We start from the raw sequence: 22,361 nt of genomic DNA on the forward strand, positions 1-22,361 counted from the left end.
CAACCTGCTCTTAAAAATCTCCAATGATGGAGATTCCACAACCTCCCTGGGCAATTTATCCTGACAGGAAGTTTTTTCTAATGTCCAAACTTAAACTGCAATTTAAACCCATTGCTTCTTGTCCTATCCTCGGTAGTTAAAAAGAACAATTTTTCTTTCTCCTCCTTGTAACAATCTTTTATGTACTTGAAAACTGTTATCATGTCCCCTTTCAGTCTTCTCTTCTCCAGACTAAATAAACCCAATTTTTTCAATCTTCCCTCATAGGTCGTGTTTTCTAGACCTTTCATCATTTTTGTTACTCTTCTCTGTACCTTCTTGAATTTGTCCACGTCTTTCCTGAAATGTGGCGCCCAGAACTGGACACAGTATTCCAGTTGAGGCCTAATCAGCGCGGAGTAGAGCAGAAGAATTACTTCTCGTGTCTCGCTTACATCACAAAAACAGCTGCGTGGGTGTTTGGGCTTGGGTCTGAACCCCCTCCTCCCCTCCAGGCTGTAGAGCAGGGGTGACCAACCTGAGACAGAGAAGGAGCCAGAATTTACCAATGTACATTGCCAAAGAGCCACAGTAATAAGTCAGCAGCCCCCCCAGGAGCGTAGCTAGGGGAGGAGCAGGGGGAGCGCCTGCTCCCTCGAGCCCAGAATTCCGCGCCGCTCCATCTTTCGGCGGCCCTGCTCCGCGGTGCCCAGAGTAGCAGCGCTCTGTCCAGCGCTCCAGCCGGGGGAGCCAGACCCTGGCTTGCGGCCCTCAGGACAGCGCTCCGGCCGGTGGAGAGGGGCCGGGGGGCTCGCAGTGCTCCGGACGGCGCTCCGGCTGTGGAAGCGGGGCCGGCGCTCCGGGCGGGGGAGTGGGCTTCCGTTGCTCTGGCCGGCGCTCCGGCCGGGAGAGCAGGGCTGGGACTCAGGGCCCTCTCCCTGGGACTACAGCCCTGAGAGCGTGGCCGGGGGTCTCAGTGCCCCGGACAGCGCTCCGGATGGGGAAGTGGGGCCTGCTCTCTTCCCGGGAGAGCGGGCCGCGGGCTCCCGTTGCTCTGGCCGGCACAACGGGGCCGCGGGCTCCCGTCGCTCCGGCTGGCACAACGGGGCCGCGGGCTACCATCGCTCTAGCCGGCGCAGCGGGGCTGCGGGCTCCCGTCGCTCATCTGGCGCTCCGGCCGTGAGAGCGGGGCTGGGACTCAGGGCGCTCTCCCCGGGACTACAGCCCTGAGAGCGTGGCTGGGGATCTCGGTGCCCCGGACAGCGATCCGGATGGGGAAGCGGGGCCGGCGCTCTGCCCAGGGGAGCGGGGCTGCCGAAATAAGAATAATTGCGCATGCACCGCTCCGTCTTTTGGCAGCATTTCGGCGCATGCACAGGGCCGCCGAAATGCCGCCGAAGGACTGGCGCCTTTTTTCTCTGCCGCTTCTCCTCGGTAGCAACCCTGGCTACTCCACTGAGCTCCCCATCAACTCCCCGCCAGCTCCCAGCGCCTCCTGCCCATCAGCGCCTCCTACTCCCTCCCCACACAGCTGTTTTGTGGTGTGCAGGAGGCTCTGGGAGAAGGGGGAGGAGTGAGGGTACAGTAGGCTCAGGGAAGGTGTGGGAAGAGGTGGGGTGGGGGCAGGGCCTGTGACAGAGCCAAGGGTTGAGCCAGAGGCGTAGCAAGCGCCCTCCGTACCCTCCGACTGGAGGCGGCCCTGCAAGGAAGGGGGCCCCTAAAAGTGGCAAAATAAATACCGCATTCCAGTTTCTGCATTGTAAGGAGCCCCACCCGGACATATGTTCGGAGGGGGCCACGTTCTTTGTTGCTACGGCCCTGGGTTGAGCAGTGAGCACCCCCCAGCATATTGGAAAATTGGCGCCTGTAGCTCCAGCCCCGGAGTTGATGCCTATACAAGGAGCCGCATATTAACTTCTGAAGAGCCGCATATGGCTCCGGAGCCACAGGTTGGCCACCCCTGCTTTAGAGCCTGAGCTCCAGCCTGAGCCCAAATGTCTACACAGCTATTTTTAGCACTTGAGGTCCAAGACTTGCTGTTGGTTGCTGTGTAGACGAACCCCTAGATGCTTTTGAGAATTTTAGCGTGTCTCTAAACTTGGACTCTGAGCCTGCAGACATGTAGGCACATGAGTAGCTGCATGTCTGAGTTTTTCCATTGTGTTCATGCTCTCTTCCACCCACACACACAAGTAGCTTCATGATAAAAGTGTTTGTAGGATCCGGTTCTCAGATCATGACAAACACCAGGGATTTAGGAGAAGGCGTGGGAGGGTGTGGCACTGCACTGATCCTTCTTTCTGTGATTTTGTTTCTCTGCTCTGCTGGAAGATTTAACCATTGGTTTGATGGCATGGCCCTGCTGCATCAGTTCCAACTGGAAAATGGCATCGTGACTTACAGGAGCAAGTTCCTGCAGAGTGAGTCCTATGTGACTAACAGCCGGCACAATCGGATCGTGGTCTCGGAGTTTGGAACCCTGGCTATGCCGGACCCGTGCAAGAGCATCTTTGGGCGCTTCATATCGTGGTTTGAGATGCCACGTAAGTATGTTCCTTAGCTGAAAGCAATGTTCTTGGAGGTGGTATGCATCCCAACTGGGTGATATTTGCCTGGAGGAACAGCTTTTAGGTTTGAAGGGAGCTGTATGGAAGTTTTAGTGGTTATGTTTCTGTGGGGATCACCCCTCTGAAGAAACAACTCCGAGCCAAACTCATCTGAAATAGACACACTTAACTTGGAATTTTGGCTCCCCTCCCCCCCATGTTGTTTCCACCCAAAATCAGAAATGTAGCTCACTAAAATGTTTGTGCACCTTGGGTCTGGTCTCCAGAGGTGCTGGGGGACACACAGCTACAGGTGAAGTTGACGGGCGCCCTGCGTAGCTCAGCACCTCTCGCCATTGGTCCCTTTGATGCCCTTTACTTAATTTTTGGGTTTGTTAAAAAATTTGATTCACCTCATTCCAAGGGTTGTGTAAATTCTGCACCTCCTCTCATGAGGAACACCTTGTAGGGTGCTGTAATGAGCATTACACAATCCTCCATTCTTTTTGATAAAAACCTGTCTTGAAATCCCCATGCCCTGCTAAGCTTTTAGGGTATGTAGGCTATTCCTTTCCTTTCCTTCCTGTGGTAAGGGGCGGGAGAGTGATATGGGTGAGGAGAGGATGGCACACAGAAGTGGAAGTACCATTAGCTGTTGGATGATAGTTAAGGCTACAAGTACGTCACGGAGGTCATGGAAGTCACAGATTCTGTGACCTTCGTGATACTGGGGCCTCGCAGCAGCCCAGCTGCCACACAAGTGGAGGTCTGTCCCAGCTGTCCCCTGCCCCAGCTCCTAGTCCTGCAGATGGCGGGGGATTTCCCAGAGCTCCCTGGCCCCCATGGGTGGCGGGGGATTTCCCGGAGCTCCCTGGCCCCCGTGGGTGGTGGGGGATTTCCCGGAGCTCCCCGGCCCCCGTGGGTGGCGGGGGATTCCACGGGGCTCCCCAGCCCCACTGCCGGCAGGGGATTCCACGGAGTTCCCCAGCCCCCACCGCTGGTTAGTTAACAGCTCCTGAGTGAAGCACAGAGGAGGGATGAAGCTTCCAGTATGAAGCCAGCAAACGCGGCTCAGCCTGCAACCCATCCCTTCCCAGCAAATCAGTCAGGGCCCACTGACTGCTCCTTTGGCCTGGTCTACACTTGAGAGATTAAATTGGTTAAAGCCTCTAGAACATTTGTAGAACACTTGTGTCTACACCTAGATATGTCCTAACTGGTCTAATAAATAATTAGACAGGCCATCTGTCAGTGGGTTTAATAACCAGTCAAAGAGCTACTGGTTCACTTCTTTAGCCTTCTGCAATCTAGAATGCTTCCAGGAGCTGAGCTAGGAATTGTAGGCTACATACGCAATAGCCATTGCAGCTGAAATGGTTTGGGACAACACTAGTGTGAGTGCAGGGTGAAACAAATCCGTTTCACATGTTGGTGCTGAAATGTTTGTCTTAAACTGTTTCAATGCATCCAGTTCAGTTACAAACTGATTTCTTCTCTAGTGTAAACAAGGCCTTGGTGAAGTTGAGATGGAAAATGCCTCCCAGGTCTCTTCCAATCAATTCCTCTTGCATCCCCCACCCACCAGCTCCCAATAGAAGTCAGTGCCAGATAATCCCCTTTTGTACATTTCCTGTTATTTTGTCCAGTCCCATTAATGTCCCAAGTGATCGGCCAATGCCCCTTGCATTCCCTTTGAATTGCATTGTCCCACTATGGGGCCTGCTTCTGCTTTTTACATTGCTGACCTGGCCTCCTGTACACAGTGCAGTCTGGGTTCTCTGCTCATACTTTCTGATAAATACTGGCAACTGGTTGTCTGGCCTTATAATAAAGGACATTTCAGCCCTTGCCAGGGGTTGCCTTTCCCTCAGGTCTGCATGATTCCGTTTGTAATATCATCGGTTTCCTTTAGTTGCAAGAAACTGAAATGAGCCTGTACAATGACTTAGTAGTACCTGAACCAAAAGGGATCAGATTTATTTGGTTTGGATTAAAAACATGTCTTTGTTCTTTGGCATGAACTCACCTGTATAGGTAGAGCCCTGTGTGCTGCTATAAATCGCTGAGATGTTTTTAATCTGTCTGTCCTGACAAGGATTTGCGTCGTTAGGGAAACTGATTTATTTGTTTAAATATGCCTAACTTGCTGTAGCAAGACATGAGCTTAGTGCATCTGCATTACTCTGGGATTTTGTTTCAGGGCCAACGGATAACTGCAGTGTGAACTATGTGGTGTACAAGGGAGACTATTATGTCAGCAGCGAGACCAACTTCATGCGCAAAGTGGATCCAGAAACCCTGGAAACCAAGGAGAAGGTAAAGAGTGGGTGGAATGACGGGTTTAGCACCTGGCGTGGGGAAATCACATCACTCTGTTCCCAGAATGGCCTTGGCAGCTAGTGGGGACAATTCCCAAAGACCCTCTTGGTTTTTGTGTCCAACCTGCACCGGTAAGAATCCATGGCTGTTGTTGAGATCCTCTGTACCTCTCTCTCCTGGCAAAAATGACTTTTCTGTGGCAGATACTGGAATTGCCAGGAAATCTGCAGTCACTGCGAGTCACCCCATGGCCTTAAAGATCCCTTTGTGGTGCATGTCCTGGAGGGCGTTGCAGGATCGAGGTGAATAGTAAAGCCGCTGCCATGCTTGAGGTCCAGTCACAGCCATTGGCAGCAGGCAGGGTTAGACTTGAGGACTCCTGAGGTCAGTTATATTTTCAGCCAAGGGTAAAGCAGGGTCCCTTGCAACTTGGTCACTGTCCATGAAGTGCAGGGATCTGGTCTTGTCTGGCGATTCCAGTGTACGGAAATGCAAAAATATATACTCATGTAACATCAAGGTTATAGATCAGGGGTCGGCAGCCTTTCAGAAGTGGTGTGCCGAGTCTTCATTTATTCACTCCTATTTAAGGTTTCGCGTGCCAGTGATACATTTTAACGTTTTTAGAAGGTCTCTTTCTATAAGTCTATAATATATAACTAAACTATTGTTGTATGTAAAGTAAATAAGGTTTTTAAAATGTTTAAGAAGCTTCATTTAAAATTAAATTAAAATGCAGAGCCCCCGGACCAGTGGCCAGGACCCAGGCTGTGTGAGTGTCACTGAAAATCAGCTCGCGTGCCGCCTTCGGTTGCCTACCCCTGTTATAGATGTTAATACTCGTACAGAACTCCACTCCTGCCTATGCTCTGCGCTACCCCATGGCCCCACCCAATCTGCTCCCTTCATCTCCTTCAATCAGTCCCAACTCCAAGCCAGCCCTACCCTGGCACCCTCCTTGAATTCTTGGCTAACCCCACTTCCCCATTGTGTTCATCCTGTGCACTAGCCTACAGGCAGTTCAACTGCCTATCACCGAATGTGGTGTTGTATTTCAGATTAAGCTGTCTGCTGTCTTCTGCCATTTTGTGGCATATACATCAGATTGAAGCCCTGATCTTGCAAGTTGCTCTGTGCACAGCTCCATTAATTCCAGGGGGCTCTGCAAGAATGCAGGGATCTGCCCGCCTGGAACAGCTTTCAGAATCGTGGCCTACATTTCTAACATTAAAGCTCCATTCATATAAGTTTTAGTTGGCATGTTAATTTCATAGGCTTTTTGAGAAGATAGAAAAGAGGGGGAAAACACAAGGAATGGAGAGAAGAGGAGAAATAGATTAAAAACTGCTGCTGCTTTTACTGGGACAGTTTACAGCTGCACAAAGCTGGGAGCTAGGCAACTTTGCTTTGTGGTGAAACAGCAGCACAAAGCCACACCTACTCACCACTCTGTTAGAGCTCTGGTGTGTTCACTGTGCTCCATAGTTGCAAGCCATATGGAAATTCTAAGTTTAGCAGCTATTTCGTGCTGCATGTGTCCAACAAAGTTGGTTTGGGTGGTTGCATAATACCTATTTCAAACCTTGCCAGGGACTATTACCCAGTGAAGACATGCCATGTGGGTGGTTTCAGTGGTAAAGTTCAGCCAAGTGGAGACACCTGGACAGACAAATTCTCATCAGCCATTAGAGAGGTGGACTAATGTTTTCAAAAGTGGCTAATAAGTTGGAGCCCTGAATTGTTGAGTGCCTAACTCAAGATACCTTAAAAGGCCTGATTTTCAGAGGGCGAGCACTCAGCACTATCTGAAAATCTGGGCCCTTTAAGGTATCTCAAGTTGGGAAGCCAAAAATCACTAGTCACTTTTGAAAACCTTGGCTGAGAAGTGTATTTTTCACACTTGGACATTTCAGTGCCTGAAGTGACTTCCATCAGACTTTCTCCTTAAGAGATTCACTTTTTGACTAAGTCTAAGCATAGAAAATTGTAGCCACAAAGGAGAATTTTGAACACTTATGAGCACATGAAGATAGGGTTATAATGAAGCCGTGCCTGGGACCTTTGGTACAACATTTGCTACCCAGAAAATCTCTAGTTGTAGATAATGATATTAAACTCTATTGTATCTTTGCATAGCCTGTATTGGTGTTTGAAGAAAACACACCAGTTACCAAATGTCTCTATCTGCTTGCAATAGAACTGATAGATTTGGAACAGAGACTGTCTGTTAATTGCGTGCCTGGACACACCTAGCACAATGGGGCCATCTCTATCTTTGGTACTTATATGGCCCCATTACTGGGGTATTGATGCACCCCACATTCTTTAAGGTTTAATCCTCACATCACCTCTATGAGTGCTTTTATCTTCAATTTACAGATGGGGAACTGAGAGGCTAAGGTCACACAGGACATCTCTGGAAGAGCAGGGACTTGAACCCAGGTTTCCCAAGTCCTCACCTAGTTTCCCAAGTTCTCACCACAACCCTCCTTCACATGCCCTGGGCCTTGAGTAGTGCCTGGGTACTATTGCTTTATAAATTATAGTGTTACCCGCACAGTCTAGGGCACCCACCTTTACCCAGTTCCTAGGGTTCAAGGTGTAACCCGGTTAATTTAAGCACTCCAACCCTTTCCCTGTTCCTAGGGCTCCAGGGGAAAGGCACTTACCCATACCCAGTTCCTAGGGCTCTGGGCATAATCTTTTGTGGGTTTATGGGGTCTTTTACCGCTGAAAGAGCCTTACACAGTAATATCCTTAATCTCTGTTTATTAACAGTCACTAAAACAGAATACACACATTAAGCATACAGGGCTCACCACTCCCAACAAGGCAAATGAACTTTTCCTGCTGGCCAGTCAGGATCAGGTCATCTGGGAACTCCAGCTTCTGCATGGTGTGATTGGCAGAGTGTTGAGGTGTGGCAGCTGTGATCTTGGGGCTGTGTCCTGGAGTTGGTTCCAAAGAAATTTCTTTTGGATCCCAGTTTATATAGTGAAACTTGAGTCCTGCTTAGCTATACCGTAACCAGTCGTTTTACTAAAGTATTACAAAATAATTCTTTGATCAATCCTAACATATTGCAAAACAATTCTTTAACCAATCAGACTCCACCACCTTAGTTGATTTAAATCTTACAAAATTAGTTATGCAACAAACAAAAACAATCAAAGAACCAGACAGAGACCATACAGATAAACAATAGAGAAGTAGGGACAATATATAAAGACAATACAATAGAAGTATTGATTTCACAATCACAACTGTTGATAAGTGATTCCTTGCCGGAGAGAATGCTATCAAGCAAAGTTTTCTTAAAGCATCTTAAAGAGATCCCTTGCTTATCCGGTGATGGTGGGTACTGTTAGGAGGGGCACCTTCTTAACAGCCTGATATTATATTGTTTTGATATAATTTAGAAGGAATGTGAGGATGTGACTTTCTGCTTCTTGGCTTATGGCTGCTGTTCGGAAGTGATTACTGCTCTGACTCTTAAAATCTTTGAATTTTCAGGTGGATTGGAGCAAATTCGTTGTGGTGAATGGAGCAACAGCCCATCCACATTATGAGCCTGATGGGACAGCATACAACATGGGCAACTCTTATGGGAAACACGGTGAGGCTAGGCAGGATAACTGCTCTGAGAAGCAGGGTGAGGTGAGGTAGGACGGTCCTGCAGCAAGGCTAGGCAGACTACATGCTGCTTCTGTAAGGAGGGGTTTTTGATGGAGTCTAACAAAGTGAGGAAGCTGCCATTTCTCTGGGGACACAATGACAGCAAAGCAGAATCAGTCTTAAATTGTGGCTCCCATCAATCTCACCATGACATTTGTTCTCTTAATGTTTAGCCTCTTCAGTTAATGTGCTTTGGGTGACTGCCTCATCCCATAGGGAAATCCCTGCTGCTTGCCAGTTATTCCCAGTTGTGCCAAATTTTGCACATTCTAGTGTCACCCCCAAATCTGCAGCTCTGTAGCTACTCTCTCTCTGTAGTTCCCAGTTATGAAACAGTGTGAAACTGATGTAGGACAGCTGTCAGAAACAAATAAAGGTGTTTATTGAAAGGACTAAACACTGGCACAGTTGGATTAATACTTTTTAAAATAATGTCCATTTAGCCTGTGGTGTACTCATTGCCAGAAGATGTCTATGAGGCTAAAAGCTTAGCAGGCTTCAGAACAGGACAGGACATTTCTATGGATAACAAGAAGATTTAGAATAGCAAGGATTAAAATAACCAAGAGCTCTGGATGGGAGATAAACCCCAGTATTTCAGGCCATGAGCCAACCTCTGATTACTAGGGGACAGAAAGAAGCCTCCCTGGGGGCAGTTTGTCCCAAAACTCCAGGGTTTCTTGAATCTTCCTTTGAAGCAGGCAGTACTGGCCACTGGAATAGTGGACTAGGCAGACCACTTGTGTGATCCAATGTGGCAATTCCTAAAGATTGGGGAGGGTGGCGGGAGAAAAACCTATTAGTCCATATTTCCTTGTGCCAGGATTGTTCCCCATCCTTTGTCCTCTGCTGCCAGGGGTTAGGATGGGATCAGTTTCTGTAGCAGATTTTCCAATACTAGGATGATATGGTCCAAAACCATAACCCTATTCGAGTGACTCCTCAAAACCAACTTTAATTTCTTTTTGCATAAAGACATTCCTCCCCAGTGTGCCTCAGCCCTGAGAAAGCAGCTAATGCCCTGTGTTGTTGGAGCTGACGCTGCTGGCTTGCACCAATTCACCGAACAATTTCCTGGCTTTACTGTTCTTTCATTCTTGCTGTGCTAATTCCTTTGTGCTTCAGCAGCATGTTGCTTCAAATTCCCCCACAGGGTCATGCACAGCACATGCCTGGCGTTGGCTGAGTTACTAAGCCATCAATCCTCCTTGGCTGGGGATCAGATTCAGTAGACAGGCATCATTAAATTTCAGCTGGGGTCAGAATTCTAGTTTCTCCTTTTGACATAGGAGCTGTGAGGCTGGTTTGCGTCCTCATTCCACTGTTGTGCGTGCTTAGATGTTGTGACAATGAGCTTAGTACAAATGCTTAGGTTTCATTCCAGTTCCTCTGACTGAGGCCCTGTTGTAAGGAAACTGACTCTTTGTTATCTGCTGAGCTTAGCTGGTGCGGTGGCTCCAACTCTATTAATGAGGCAGAGAAAACAACAGAGCCTGACAATAGCTATGTGGAAATGGTCACTAGTGAGACTTGGAACAAGTCAGAAGAAATTGCTGATATAATGTATGAAGGAATCTGATGGGACCCCTCTTCTGGGGCTGGAAGCAGTGTGTAGATTTCAGCATGGGGGCAGGTGCCAGGGGCACCAGTTAGTGGGGATGGGGAGCGGGGGGCTAGGGGGAGCCCCTCCCTGAGTTTCATACAGGAGGTGTGGGAGCTCCCAAGTGGAGCTCTTAACTCCAGCACAGAATTAGTTTGAAATGTAAGTTCTGCAGAGGAGAGGAGCCCCAGGGGAAGGGAGTCAGTATTTTGTTTACAAACAGATAAGAGACAAGAAAGGGCTGGTGATTAAATTAAGGATCTGGAAGTCTATCTTGTAAAACAGAAAGGATGCGGTGGTGGAGTTGTTTTAGAGGGAACAGAAAAATATAACCAAGCCCTCTGAGCCAAGGTTATATTCAGAAAAGGAACGAGTACTTGTGGCACCTTAGAGACTAACAAATTTATTTGGGCATAAGCTTTCATGGGCTACGTCAAGGCTGCTTCCCCACTCTGAACTTTAGGGTACAAATGTGGGGGCCTGCATGAAAACTTCTAAGCTTAACTACCAGCTTAGATCTGGTCCGCTGCCACCATTCCCAAAGCTAATTCCCTTCCCTGGGAAGCCTTGAGAAACTCTTCACCAATTCCCTGGTGAATACAGATCCAAACCCCTTGGATCGTAAAACAAGGAGAAATTAACCATCCCCCCTCCTTCCTCCCTCCAACTCCTGGTGGATCAAGATCCAACCCCCTTGAATCTAAAAACAAGGAAAAATCAATCAGGTTCTTAAAAAGAAGGCTTTTAATTAAAGAAAAAGGTAAAAATCATCTCTGTAAAATCAGGATGGAAAATAATTTTACAGGGTAATCAAACTTAAAGAGCTCAGAGGACCCCCCTCTAGCCTTAGGTTCAAACAGAGATAAACACTCTAGTAAAAGGTACATTTACAAGTTGAGAAAACAAAGATAAACTAACACGCCTTGCCTGGCTGTTTAAGTCAAGAAGGATGGAGAATGAGAGTCAGATGAGAGGAGAACAGGAGTACTTGTGGCACCTTAGAGACTAACAAATTTATTAGAGCATAAGCTTTCGTGGACTACAGCCCACTTCTTCGGATGCATATAGAGTGAAACATATATTGAGGAGATATACATACACACATACAGAGAGCATGAACAGATGGGAGTTGTCTTACCAACTCTGAGAGGCCAATTAAGTAAAAGAAAAAAACGTTTGAAGTGATAATCAAGATAGCCCAGTACAGACAGTTTGATAAGAAGTGTGAGAATACTTACAAGGGGAGATAGATTCAATGTTTGTAATGGCTCAGCCATTCCCAGTCCTTATTCAATCCTGAGTTGATTGTATCTACTTGCCCCATAACCTCAGCCATGCTGAACACAACGCCATCTACAGCCTCAGAAACAACCCTGACATCATAATCAAAAAGGCTGACAAAGGAGGTGCTGTCGTCATAATGAATAAATTGGAATATGACCAAGAGGCTGCTAGACAGCTCTCTAACACCACATTCTACAGGCCATTATCCTCTGATGCCACTGAGGATTACCTAAAGAAACTACACCATCTGCTAAAAAAACTCCCTGACAAAGCACAGGAACAAATCTGTACAGACACATGCCTAGAACCCCGACCAGGGGTATTCTATTTGCTACCCAAGATCCATAAACCTGGAAATCCTGGACGCTCCATCATCTCAGGCATTGGCACCCTAACATCAGGCTTGTCTGGTTATGTGGACTCTCTCCTCAGACCCTACGCTACCAGCACTCCCAGCTATCTTCGAGACACCACTGACTTCCTGAGGAAACTACAATCCATCGGTGATCTTCCAGAAAACACCATCCTGGCCACTATGGACATAGAAGCCCTCTACACCAATATTCCACACAAAGATGGACTACAAGCTATCAGGAACAGTATCCCCGATAATGTCACAGTTAACCTGGTGGCTGGACTTTGTGACTTTGTCCTCACCCACAACTATTTCACATTTGGGGACAATATATACCTTCAAGTCAGCGGCACTGCTATGGGTACCCGCATGGCCCCACAGTATGCCAACATTTTTATGGTTGACGTAGAACAATGCTTCCTTAGCTCTCGTCCCCTAACGCCCCTACTCTACTTGCGCTACATTGATGACATCTTCATCGTCTGGACCCATGGAAAAGAAGCCCTTGAGGAATTCCACCATGATTTCAATAATTTCCATCCCACCATCAACCTCAGCCTAGATCAATCCACACAAGCGGTCCATTTCCAGGACACTACTGTGCTAATAAGTGATGGTCACATAAATACCACCCTATACCGGAAACCTACTGACTGCTACACTTACCTGCATGCTTCCAGCTTCCATCCAGGACACACCACACGATCCATTGTCTACAGCCAAGCTCTAAGATATAACCGCATTTGCGCCAATCCCTCAGATAGAGACAAGCACCTACAAGATCTCTATCAAGCATTCTTAAAATTACAATACCCACCTGCTGAAGTGAAAAAACAGATTGACAGAGCCAGACGAGTACCCAGAAGTCACCTCCTACAAGACAGGCCCAACAAAGAAAATAACAGAACACCACTAGCTGTCACCTTCAGCCCCCAACTAAAACCTCTCCAGCGCATCATCAGAGATCTACAACCTATCCTGAAAGATGATCCTTTACTCTCACAGATCTTGGGAGACAGACTTGTCCTCACTTACAGACAACCCCCCAACCTAAAGCAAATACTCACCAGCAACCACACATCACTGAACAAAAACACTGGCCCACGAACCTATCCTTGTAACAAAGCCCGATGCCAACTCTGTCCACATATCTATTCAAGTGACATCATCATAGGACCTAATCACATCAGCCATACCATCAGGGGCTCGTTCACCTGCACGTCTACCAATGTGATATATGCCATCATGTGCCAGCAATGCTCCTCTGCCATGTACATTGGCCAAACCGGACAGTCTCTCCACAAAAGAATAAATGGACACAAATCTGACATCAGGAATCATAATGCTCAAAAACCAGTAGGAGAACACTTTAACCTGTCTGGCCATTCAATGACAGACCTGCAGGTGGCTATCTTACAACAGAAAAACTTCAAAAACAGATTCCAATGAGAGACTGCTGAGCTGGAATTGATATGCAAACTAGATACAATCAACTCAGGATTGAATAAGGACTGGGAATGGCTGAGCCATTACAAACATTGAATCTATCTCCCCTTGTAAGTATTCTCACACTTCTTATCAAACTGTCTGTACTGGGCTATCTTGATTATCACTTCAAAAGTTTTTTTCTCTTACTTAATTGGCCTCTCAGAATTGGTAAGACAACTCCCACTTGTTCATGCTCTCTGTATGTGTGTATATATATCTCCTCAATATATGTTTCACTCTATATGCATCTGAAGAAGTGGGCTGTAGTCCACGAATGTTTATCTCTAATAAATGTGTTAGTCTCTAAGGTGCCACAAGTACTCCTGTTCTTTTTGCGGATACAGACTAACATGGCTGCTACTCTGAAAGATGAGAGGAGATCACTTAACTCCCAAGGGGTGGCAGGTTCTTCCCCATGCTGGGTTATAGAGCAATGGCTGCTGTGCAATTTTATATTTTAACTAAAAATCATTTTGTTTTGTCATTTTTTGTTCTGAGTTTGAGAAAAGGAAGGAATCAGAAAGTGTCGTATAAGTATCAGATATATTTATGCCTCAAATTCGTAGGGTTTCAGCTGTATCCAGGCCAATTCCAGAACAAAGAACTGAAATTGCATCCACAGAGCCCATAAAGTCGACGATTACTGTCATGATTTGTAATTTTCACTGGGCACCATCTGTGTGCTCAGCACTGTTAAGAATATGCCAGAAAATGTATTCCCTGAACCAAGGTGTATAAAATGTGTAGCCCTGGATAAGATGGCTCAGATATTTAAGTATGAAGTATATTAAGCACATGTTAATATCTGTGAGTGGAGGCGCTGATGGCAATAGAAGTTTTCCTGGATTAAGAACTAGAAGATTTGACTCTCCAATTTTCTTTCTAAAGGAAGAGCTGCCCAGAGCTCCTGTGCCTGTTTATTTTCCTTTCCTGCCTGCAGTGGCCCTGATGTACCTCAGAAGTCTGTTTTTTTCCTCAACTTTAAAATATAGAATTTTCTTGGTGTTTGGTTTTAAATATTCTCCTGTGAGTGTTGTGTTTAAGAGCCTTCTGGAAAGTAACTAGACTTCAAACAGAAGTAAAAGCAGTGTTGACAATTCTCATGATTTTGTCATGAGTCTCATGATAATAGTTTTCCTTAAAGCCCCAGCTCCTGGAGTCAAGCGGATATGTGAAGATTTCAGCCTTCATTCTTAAAGAAAAATGAAGTTTCTAGCCCTCGTGGCTGTGGAGCAAGATTCAAAATGTGACTCCAGTGCATCCTAAAGGCTCAAAAAGCAGAAGGCAAATAAAAAGAACACCAAATCTATTAGTTTTACATAATCTCATGATTTTAAAGCCAATATCATGATTTTTGGTGAGCCTGATTCATGATTTTTGAACATTTGGGATTGGCAATACTGTGAAAGTAACTGGAAAGTGTCAGTTTCACTCCTGTTTAAGGTTAGTTTCTAGTCCATTATTTGTAGTGAGGTAACACCCCTAGAGCCTCAGGCAGGTGCAGTATAAACTCATGGGGACTTGCCCTAGTAGGATGTTTCCAATGTTAAATGATCTATTGATGAACAGCAAAAAAGTGATAGAAACTAATCTAGATTTTTCTATAGTTGTTTCAATTGTTGTATTCAAGGGTTAATAACAAAGAATATGCATTACAATTTTAAACCTATCCTGAGTGTCCCTTAAGTGACTTGACACAAGATGTGAAAACATGTTAGTATTAGAGCTGAATGGGTCTAATATTTATTTAATCCTCTTTTTTATATAGGAATTAGATACAGTGCTCCGATCAGCTAATGTCTAAGTTGTTATCGGCAAAAAAAGTAGCGTTTTCAGGTGCCTAAGTAATCCCTGGAATCCCCGATAAAGTCCCCCCCCCCCCCCAAAAATCTGAAATGGCCCCCTGGCAGGTGCATAGGAGAAGGGGGGGTGAGTTTGGGTTCTGCTGTGAGCTGAATCTGTATCTTCAGAATTTCAGCATGTGTCAGGGTATGGTCAGGCATTAACACTGTAGCTCCTGTTCATAAAATGTATTTGTCAACATGGTGTCCTCCTGGGACAATCAAAGAATTGCCACACTGTGCTGATCTCAAACTGGAGTGCTCTGGCCAGCCTGTATACTGTGACAGAAGGAATGGGTTTGGGAGAACTTGAGCTAGGGTGACCAGACATCCCGATTTTATTGGGACTGTCCTGATAGTTGCTTATTTATCCCGCGTCCTGACCTACCTTCAATCGGGACGCAAATTGTCCCGATATTTTGCCTCCGCTCCAGGCCGGCGCACAGGCTCGCCCCCCCGCACCACCCCGACTCCGCCCCTTCCTTCCCCCATTGGATCCCTCCTCAAATCCCTGCCCTGGCCCTGCCCCCAGCCCTGCCCCCTCGCTGCCCCATTGGATCCCTCCCCAAATCCCCACCCTGGCCCCGCCTCTTCCCCAAGCACGCCGCATTCCTCTTCCTCCCCGTCCCTCCCAGGCTTGCGCTAATCAGCTGTATGGCGGCGCAAGCGCTGGAGGGAGGGGGAGGAGGCAGAGGCTTTGGCCTCGGCGCTGGAGAAGGGGTGGAGGATCCCTAGGTGAGGAGACCTGTGACGGGTTGGATCACAGAAACCCCCCTGGGAGCTGCCACCCGATGTGCAAAGACTACCCCTGCTTCTGTTTTCCCTGCCAGCTCAGGACTCCAGCACCCTGTCTTGCTGAGCCAGACACTCCCGTCTGGCTCCAGACACAGACCCAGGGTCTGAATCACTTGTCCCAAAACTGCAAGTTTACCTGAAAACAGCTCACAGTAGTGTGCTTGTCTTTAGCACTCAGATGCCCGACTCCCAATGGGGTCTAAACCCAGATAAATCCGTTTTACCCTGCATAAAGCTTATGCAGGGCAAACTCATAAATTGTTCACCCTCTATAACACTGATAGAGAGATATGCACAGTTGTTTGCTCCCCCAGATATTAATACATACTCTGAGTAAATTACTAAATAAAAAGTGATTTTATTAAATACAGACAGTAGGATTTAAGTGGTTCCAAGTAGTAACAGACAGAACAAAGTAAGTCACCAAGCAAAATAAAATAAAATGCGCAAATCTATGCCTAATCAAACTGAATACAGATAATCTCACCCTCAGAGATGCTTCGGTAAGTTTTTTCTCAGACTGGACACCTTCCAGGCCTGGGCACAATTCTTTCCCCTGGTACAGCTCTTGTTGCAGCTCAGGTGATAGCTAGGGGATTCTTCATGATGGCTCCTCCTCCTTTTGTGATCCCTTTATATATCTTTTGCATAAGGTGGGAACCCTTTGTCTCTCTGGGTTTCCACCCCCCCTCACTGGAAAAGCACCAGGTTAAAGATGGATTCCAGTTCAGGTGACATGATCACATGTCACTGCAAGACTTCATTACTCACTTGCCAGCACACACATATACAGGAAGACTCACAGGTAAATACAGCCATCTGCAGACAATGGGAGTCATCAAGATTCCAAACCATCCTTAATGGCCCACACTTTACATAATTACAATAGGCCCTCAGAGTTATGTTTTATATTTCTAGTTTTAGATACAAGAGTGGTACATTTCTACAAATAGGATGATCACACTCAGTAGATTATGAGCTTTGTAATGATACCTTACAAGAGACCTTTTGCGTGAAGCATATCCCATTTACATTATATTCACTTATATTTTTATAAAACCATATAGACTGCACAACGTCACAAGACCCCGTCCCTGATGCTGGGGTGGGTCCTGGCCTGGGGGGCTGCGGCAAGGTCCCACTTTCTCCAGCGGGGTGTAGCCCAGTGGTGTGAAGGTCGCTACGGCTTCGCACTCCCGGGCCCGCGGGGAGCTGGAGCCCGCTGGGGAAGGGGCTGCCCCATGCTGGGCACCCACGGCCCGGCCGGTCTCCGCGGAGGGACCTGGGGGGGGCCCTCCCTGTGTTGGTGCCCATCTCCGCGGCGTCGGGGTGTCAGTCCTCGGGCTACGGGCGGGGGTTATTGAGAGTCCTGGGGCCGCCCCGGGCTCGGGGCGCGTTTACATTTGTGTGTGGCCGGTGCCAGCCTAGGCGCTTCCCGCTTATTCGTGCTGCAGCGCAGCCGGGGAGCGCCGAGCAGCGACCCCTGCAGGCCTGCGGCAGGGACCTGGGCCCCGCTGTAGATTGCCACGTCCCTGGTGCCAGCAGTGCCTTTCCTCCCGAGGGCTGTGGGGGCACGGGGGGTGCCCAGTGCGGCCACCCTTCTCATGTGCAGTAGCATTGTCTTGGGAATGGGTGGGGGAGGGGAGAGAGTCTCAGCCGACGCCCTTGATGAAGGAGCCGCCAGCAGGGCCCGGGCGTTATTCCCCCTCGTAGTGTGGCGCGCTGGGCGGCTGCCCGCAATACAGTGCCCTGGCCCTGGGGGGAGGGGAGGCTGTTCGTGCAGCCTTGAGGCCGCCCAAGCTCTTCATTCGGGGAGGGGGAGGCTTGCGTGCCCTCTCGACTAAATTACTTAAAATCCCTGCCCTTTACAGTGGAAACGGAGCGGAGGCAAACTGGTGCCGGGGGAGGGGGCGGGAGCTGGTGTGGCTTTTTTTTTTTTTGCTCTGCCCCCGGCTTTTTTTTTCCCCTCCCCCCTGTGTCCCGATATTTCACCTCTGTGATCTGGTCACCCTAACTTGAGCATATAGCCAGGGTGGAGATAAATAAATAAAAGAAATAGGAAGACCTTGTTTGAAAGGAGAAGGCATGAGTGTCGGCCCCACAGGAAGTGGAGATTTGTAGTACTGGATGAATCCGGCCAAAGCTTTAAGAGCTCATTAGCTGGGATTTATTGTCAGCACCTGATGGGATTCAGGGGTGGGTGGCTGAAATATTTAAAGCTGGCTGGGGGATTTATTCCAGTGGGAATTATGTGGTTAAAACTCCCAATTGGCTTTGAAAATCTCATCTGGCATGTCTTGTATCGGAAGACTGATCCATTAGGACTCTGAACATGGAGAGGGCTAATGCACAAACCTGTTTGGTGCCTGTCCTGAAGTGCTGACTGTGTCAATCCTGGGTCTCTGGGCTGATGGACACGCTTTCTCCTTTCCAGGTTCCAGCTATAGCATTATTCGGATTCCTCCGCAGAACTCAAACCGCGATGACATGTTGCAGGGAGCAAAAATGTTGTGCTCCATCGCTCCAGCTGAGAAGATGAAACCCTCCTACTATCACAGCTTCGGTGAGGTGCCTCCCATCCTCTACTAGGCCTTCTGCATGCAGACCCAGCACAGCCTACAAGCTACAACTTGCCATACCAGGTTCTAGTACCAGAGGCAGGTTGTTCACTGACCCGTGCTCCCAGAAGTTCTCGTCACCTCATTTGCCTTTTGGAGCAAAACGTTTTGATTTCCCCCTTCTGTCCATTCAGGAATGAGTGAGAACTACGTGGTCTTCATTGAGCAGCCCATCAAGATTAATCTGTGTCGGGTCATCACATCCAAGTTCCTTGGGAAGCCCATTGCTGATGGGATAAACTGGGAGCCGCAGTACAAAACCCGCTTCCACGTGGTGAATAAGCACACAGGAGAGGTAAATCTTCTGCCATTCCAGCAGTTATGCAGGCCTAGATTTCTCCTGTTCAGTCAAGCTTAGAGCCCACAGGAAATGCCCCTGGCTTTTGGAAGCAGCAACCTGGGCTGTATGGGTCAGTCCAGGAACTACTGCAGTATTGGCTTGAAAACCAGGGAATGGTTAGGCCTCCTGGATGAGGAGTTATTCGGTGCTGGAGCAGAGGCAAATGCAAGAAATCTCTCTGCTGCCCCTTAAAAGAACATAGAACAACAAGCAATTAGGGGCTCCTGGGAAGCAGTCCCAGAGTTGCAGATACAAGGGCTGAGATGTATCTGCCAAGTGACATGGGGATCTGGGTGTAGGGTGAGGAGTGTGAGTTCCCCAGGAGGCCCCATGTGGGTGTCGTGGCCACTGCCCCTACTTCTCTGAGGGGTGAGAAGGGTTCCCTTCCACTGCCCCTCCAGGTGGGGAGTGGTGCGTGGTCGGAGAGGCCCTTGACATGGTGTGCTTTGGGCTCCAGCTTGATTGAATCTGCTTCTGCCCATAACTGGCTGTGAAGCTGTTGTTCTGCTGGGGTCTAAGATAGCTGGTGCAAAAAGAGTGATTGGAGAAAGGGAAAATGGGACTCTCCAGGGCCCAGGGTGGGGCTGAGATTGCTGGAGGTAGGAAATGAAGCTGTCTTCTGTCTCACTGCAGCTGCTTCCGGGGCAGTTTTACAGCAAGCCATTTGCGACTTTCCATCAAATCAACGCCTTTGAAGATCAGGGCTGTGTGGTCCTTGACCTCTGCTGCCAGGATGATGGAGGGAGCCTGCATATTTACCAGCTCCAAAACCTGCGCAAAGCTGGGGAGGGTCTGGATCAGGTAAAGCCCCTGCCTCTGTGTCTGTTGTACAGGACCTGCTGGTCCCAGGTTGGCTGAGCTGAAGGCTGGGAAATGCAGCGGGAGCTTTACGCTCCCTGGAGTTAGTTGGCTTCATTGATTTGTGGGTGACTCTTATCGTGGGCAAAATGAGAATGTTTTGTTATTTTAGAAGCTGTAAACTTGTATCTAAGTAACAATGACATGAATCCAAGGAAGGGTGTGGGAGGAAGGGCCAGGGGAATGGCCAGGAGGAAGGAATAGGAAGTGCTGGGCGGGAGGGAGGGAGAGGCAGAGTGGATGAGACAGACGACAGGGAGTCAGGAGACCAAGCTTCTATTCCTGGCTCTGCCACTGACCTGCTGAGTGAACTTGGCACTACCCCTCTCTGTGCAGGTTTCCCCTCCCATTCTTTGTGTGTCTTATCTATTTAGACTGTGAGCTCTCCCAGGAAGGACTGTTTCTCACTATGTCTGTACACTATGCCTGGCATCTCGGGCCTGATAGAGGGGCCCTGATCTCAGCGTGGGGCCTCTAGGTGCTACGCTAGTACAAATAATCAGAGAGCAGGGAGCCTTGGAATGGGGGAAAGGGCTAGAGCTCAACAGGTGTTTGCCCCACCCTGGGGACTGAGCTCACCAGCCTGTTCAGTTCTCTTTCTCTCCCTGTAACTTCCTGTCTTCCTAACAGATCTATAACTCGACAGCTAGAGCTTTCCCCCGCCGCTTTGTTCTACCATTGAATGTGGATTCAAGCGTTCCCGTGGGGCAGAACCTCAGCCCGTTGTCCTACACGTCAGCGAGTGCTGTGAAAGAGGTGGATGGGACGGTATGTCTTAAAGGCATAAATAACTACACTGAAGGTTGTGTGCGCCTGTATTGTCTTGTGCTGTGATCTTTTTAGTTCTTGCCACCTAAGCAGAGTCAGGCTTGGTCTGTACTTGGATGGAAGTCAGTACAAAGCCCTGGCACTGTGTTGCTGGAGATGCCATCTTTTAGATGAGATGTAAAGCCAAGATCCTGACCACACATGGTCACTAAAGCCCCTGTGGCACTTTTGGCATGAGTTGGGGTGTTAGCCCTGGTGTAACTGGCCAAATTCTGTCTTTTGATCCCAAAATTCACCCTGCATTTTCAGTTGGATACAAAATTGCTCTTCGCCTCCATCCCTAAACTGTTGTGTAGTGCTGCAGTGGGTGGTTAATCAGTTCCCGTGTTCCACCCAGAAGCAGAAGGACTGACTCAGGGCTGTGTAGAACTGTGTGGACACATTAGCACTGTTGGGAGGCCCGGTTTGCAGTGTAGTGTGGATGCTCAAGCACAGACTTGGACACAGCAATTTTGCAAGCCCAGGTCCCGCAGGCAGTGTAGTGTAGACATAGCCCCAGAGGTAGAGTCATCTCAGTGGTGGAGGAGCAATCCCTGGATCAGCTTGTCAAGTGCTTTAGGATCCTGCAAACTGAAAGGTGCTGTTCAATACACTGGAGTGCTGATGGAGGCTTTCCCCCTTAGCTCAGCCTTATGGGCCCTTTTGAAACCCCAGAATGCTGTAAGTCTCTTCCTTGGGTGAAGTGGATAAGGGAGCCAGCCCGGTTCTGAGATGGGCTGGCTAGAGGTGTCCAGGGAACAAAGCCAAACATTTCCTCTTCCCTGTAGTAGCTGGGTAGCATGTGGATGAGACCAGTTTGGCGTTGAAGCGCCTGTCCCAGGTCAGGGCTCAGTAACAGCCCTGGGCTCTGTTGCTTGCCCTAGGTCTGGTGCATGCATGAAAATCTCCATTCCGAGGACCTGGAGGAGGTCGGGGGCCTGGAGTTCCCCCAGATTAACTACTCACGGTGCAACGGTAGGAAGTACCGCTTCTTCTATGGCTGCGGCTTTCGGCACCTGGTGGGGGATTCGCTGATCAAGATGGATACTGAAACCAAGAAAATGAAGGTGAGACAAAGTAGGATGATTTTCTTTAAGACCCTGGAGTTGTCCCCATTCAGTGACTCAGCCTGTGAACTGGCTGTTGTGGGTTTTCTGTCATCCTGCAGCCCAGGCAGCTCTGTCACCCATCAGAACTGGGATTGGGCCCACACTTCCATTGTCTGCCTTGCTCTGTCTGAATGTGACACCCTAACATAAGAAGCAGACATCTCTTTGGGTCTCTGGACAGACCAGGGCAAGGGAAGGGGGCTTGGGTATGGAGACAGGATCAAGATGATCTTAAAGGGTGTGCCACCACATTATCACGATGAACACAGCATGGGAAACGTGTGCACTAAAAGATTGTTGTTGGGTTCAGTGTGCAGGCGCTGAGTGGTGCTGGTGGCCTGTGGTATACAGGAGGTCAGACTAGCTGATCTGGTGGGCCTCTCTGGCCTTAAACTCTATGACTCTAAAAATACAGTGAAACCCATAATGTGGAGGTTTCGCTTCCAGGGCACCTGGCATTCAGGCTTTTGGGGTCTGGGGCAATGAACATAAAGTTGGGGTATTCTGCCCTACCAATGTGCAGCATGTGACTAGGCAGAGCTTATACTGTCCCTCAGTGGGACAGATTTTAATCTCTAGGCCTGTGATGTAGGACCTTAAGTGGCATAATGGGGCTGTGACAGCCACATGGGTTTCCCTGCTTTGGTGGGTTTAAACCCCAGTCCTGAATTTCCTTTTCAACACTAATAGGCTAAGGGACCAAAGGGAGTTGGGTTTGTCTGAAATAAGTCCTCAATTGGATTTAAT

At 48.3% G+C, this 22,361-nt stretch overlaps 1 protein-coding gene across 2 annotated transcripts in view; it reads left to right on the forward strand.

Moving 5' to 3' along the window:
- BCO2 (beta-carotene oxygenase 2) overlaps positions 1–22,361 on the forward strand; it is a 115,375-nt gene that overhangs the window by 87,225 nt on the left and 5,789 nt on the right. For both annotated transcript variants that reach the window (XM_054005639.1, XM_054005640.1), the window contains 8 exons: positions 2,311–2,522; positions 4,726–4,841; positions 8,358–8,460; positions 18,317–18,445; positions 18,635–18,795; positions 19,474–19,641; positions 20,329–20,466; positions 21,390–21,572. In XM_054005639.1, the coding sequence (XP_053861614.1) occupies positions 2,311–2,522; positions 4,726–4,841; positions 8,358–8,460; positions 18,317–18,445; positions 18,635–18,795; positions 19,474–19,641; positions 20,329–20,466; positions 21,390–21,572 (1,210 nt within the window). The remainder of the gene's footprint in view (positions 1–2,310; positions 2,523–4,725; positions 4,842–8,357; positions 8,461–18,316; positions 18,446–18,634; positions 18,796–19,473; positions 19,642–20,328; positions 20,467–21,389; positions 21,573–22,361) is intronic.

Source organism: Malaclemys terrapin, chromosome 15, assembly GCF_027887155.1.
Source record: "Malaclemys terrapin pileata isolate rMalTer1 chromosome 15, rMalTer1.hap1, whole genome shotgun sequence".
Lineage (NCBI taxonomy): Eukaryota > Metazoa > Chordata > Testudines > Emydidae > Malaclemys > Malaclemys terrapin.